This window comes from Austrofundulus limnaeus, unplaced genomic scaffold, assembly GCF_001266775.1.
Source record: "Austrofundulus limnaeus strain Quisiro unplaced genomic scaffold, Austrofundulus_limnaeus-1.0 Scaffold65, whole genome shotgun sequence".
NCBI lineage: Eukaryota > Metazoa > Chordata > Actinopteri > Cyprinodontiformes > Rivulidae > Austrofundulus > Austrofundulus limnaeus.
The window spans coordinates 1,836,134-1,839,296 of NW_013952467.1; the positions used below are offsets into that span (position 1 = coordinate 1,836,134).

At 45.9% G+C, this 3,163-nt stretch overlaps 1 protein-coding gene across 1 annotated transcript in view; it reads right to left on the minus strand.

The window, feature by feature from the left end:
- Positions 1-681, minus strand: part of cbx8a (chromobox homolog 8a (Pc class homolog, Drosophila)) — a gene marked incomplete in the record, with an annotated part of 5,205 nt that extends 4,524 nt beyond the window's left edge. The window contains 2 exon segments of the mRNA XM_014010139.1: positions 248-270; positions 453-681. Coding sequence (XP_013865593.1) covers positions 248-270; positions 453-521 — 92 coding nt within the window.
- Between the last annotated feature and the right edge of the window lie 2,482 nt (positions 682-3,163).

A 3,163-nucleotide genomic window follows, 5' to 3' on the forward strand; every position in this document is an offset into this window, starting at 1 on the left:
CACACACACACACACACACACACACACACACACACACACACACACACACACACACACACAGCACCACCGCCCTCCGCCTCCTTCCCTCGCATAAATTAGTGAAGGCATCCACTGAAACGCACACACCGAACAGAACGCGCTCTAAACACCCACAGATCCGCGCGCGACCCCCCTCTTTTCTCCATAAACACCCCAGGTCAGAATCATGTTTTCAGTAAAAGCTTACTTGGGGGACCAGCCGCGCCACTTCACCAGGTACTCGATCTTGCCCTGCGAAGGTAGAGAGGAAGAGGATGATGACGATGATGATGAGGAAGAAAACAAAATGGTGAAAGCTCGTCTAACACTTCTGCTCTGTCCGTGCAGGACGCGAGGCCCCCCCACCTCCACTCGCTTGCACACTCCCCCCACCCCCGGCTGCATGCTCCTGTGCCCCCCCACCCCCTACCTACCTTCCGAATGCGCTTCTTCTCGATGCCCTCCACCGCAAAGACGTGCTCTCCGGCGGCAGGGAGCTCCATTCTCGGCTCGGTCCGATCGCGCTCGCAGGGTGAGAGGGTGAGGAGGAGGGGGTGAAGCGCTGGTCATGCACCGCTGATGTGCACTCTCTCTCTCTCTCTCTTTGCTCCGTGCGCGCTCGCTATCCAGTTGTATCCAAATCCGTCTCTCTCTCTCTCTCTCTCTCTCTCTCTCTCTTGTGCGTGACGTCAGGAAAGGGGGGAGTAAAAGGAGGTGAAGACCTTACAGAGTGGTCCTATCCAAAACGGGCTCCACTGCTGGAGGGGGGTGGGATATTATAATCAGTTCAAAATGAAATCACTATAGATTGGAAGAAATTGGATCAAAATTGCGTTTTTTTTTTTTTTTTGGTTCAGTTGAGCCTTTCTCCATCATTTGATGCAACATTTTGTTCCTATAATATCCAAACAGAGAAATGCATGTGATAAATAGAAAAACACGTTTCCAAGTAACACCTCATAAGCTGCCAAAGAAACTTAAAAGGAAAATAAGTTTTGCGCAAAAAACGCTTCAGAAAAATGAAGGAATCATGAAGGATTCTCTTTATTTTTTCATCTTTTAGAGCCTGTAAAGGCAGCAGAACTCGTGTTTCAGTTCGATCAGATGTAGGTCACCCACAGGCTGATGGTGGATCCGGTGTCCTGTCCTCCCAGCTCAGCCCCTCAGCTCACCTATACGGCAACTTTTCCTCAAACTCCGACCATTTTGGGGTTTTTAGAACATCGTTTTGCTTTCGCGCCTCCATTAGGACGTTTTTAAAAGCAGCTGCTTCAAAACCACATCAGCAGTGAGCTCGTTATCTGTGCTGTAAATGTCAGCCATGTGAGGACAAACAGATTTACTGGGGAGTTTATTGGTAACATGAGCGCCCCCCTCGAAAAACGCGCCTCCGTGCGTAAACGTCTTCTTTCAACGCGTAAAGTCAAAAAGGAAAGGTTCCGTTCAGGTGGTGCAGAACCCGAACCGAACGAGCCACAAAAAGAAAAAAAAGCCGACGTTTTTCTGCTTTGCTCCAAAAATAATTCAGCATCAGAAGGGTTAAAGCGAAGCCTCTCAGCAGAGCGGCAGCGGCCAGCCTATTAAACACAGGCACGAGCTGTCTCTGCCCTGCCATATAAGGTAATGGAGAAAAAGCGCAGAAATGCGCCCCTTTGCGCTCATTAATTCCCGACTTTGAGTCCGGAATCGGTTTGCGCGGGCCTCTAAGGTCGTGTTGGCTCCGAACACGTTCGATTAAAGTCTTTAATTTACGCACAATTTCAGTTTTTTCCCTCCCTCCCTGCGCGCTTCATCCGCGGCCAGGCAAGCGCATACGCCCTGCTCCCTCCCTAGCAACAGCGTTAAAAAAGGGGGCAAAGAGAGACGCAGAAAGAGTGGGAAAAATAGCCAATCTAAGTTGAAGTTCCTGATCAAACAACACCAACAATCATTTCCCCCTGTTGGCGGGGCTTTTACAGCTTTTTATCCTCTAAAAGCACCGAAACGCGCAGCTCAGACAGCCCAGTTTTAGAGCTGCGGTTCTTCACTGTCAGCTTTTGTTTACTCTTCAGGTACCCAAAATACAAATTATGTGCCTTCCAGTGTTTGTGCTGACAAGAAGGACGCCTGAAGTCTGCGTCAAGACCCACATAATCGTTTGAGGAAAATCCTCTGACTCGGATTCTGGTTGCGCCCTGATCACAGCGGACAGTAATTTGAACAACAGTTTTTTTTTTCATAAACAGGGTCAGAAATGGTTTAAAACGAGGCATCTTCAAATGATCTGTTGAGTTTCAGCTGCTCAGGTGATTATTGATCTGCTTTACTTTTATAGAAATGAATATTTGCAGCTTAGTGAGGCGTCCCGAGAATTTAAGGTGACCCCAACTCCTGCAGCTCTAAATCCACCTGCGGATTTTTTTCCCTTCTTTTTTTTTTTTACATATTAAAAATGTCTGAAAACACTGGGGCAGGTTTATCCCTTCGGGTTGAAACGAGCTCTATATCCAGGTAAAAGAACCGATTAATTAAAAAAAAAAGAAGTGATCAATCCTGTGAGCACATTTTTCACAACCTTCACTTCTTTTATTTACTTATTTTGTTCCGACGTGAAAAGAGCTCTAAAATGTGAACAATTCTCTGGATTTTTTTAAAAAATAAATGTTTAAAACATTAACCGGAGCAGAAAGTTTTCCCAGTTTATTTTGTCTTGCTGCCGGAGTCAAGGTTAACCGAGCTGTTATCTGAAACATGAGGATCAAGTCAGGGTCAGCCAGGCGGCGTTTTTATCTCCTGACTCGTTTCAAACAACCTGTGGCGTCATTTTGAGCTCTTCATGTCAGTGTAGCTGCAACCCAAATCTACATTTTGTAAGAGTTCTAAAACCTAAAAAAAAAACTGCTTCTTTTCCTGAGCTTTGTGTTAAAATGATGGATTCATATGATTATTCTAAAAAAAAAAAAGGTTTTTAGAGGATTTGTTCATTCAGGAAGGCTGAGGGGTCAGCCTTTTTTTTAAAAATTGCAACACCAAATTAATTTCATCATTCTCCCTTTTTCCACTCATGCACATAGGCGTAATTTGCGGGGGGGTTAGGGGGGTTATGACCCCCAAAATAATTTGATCCAGTCAAAATACCCCCCCCCCCCCAATAAAATGACATTGT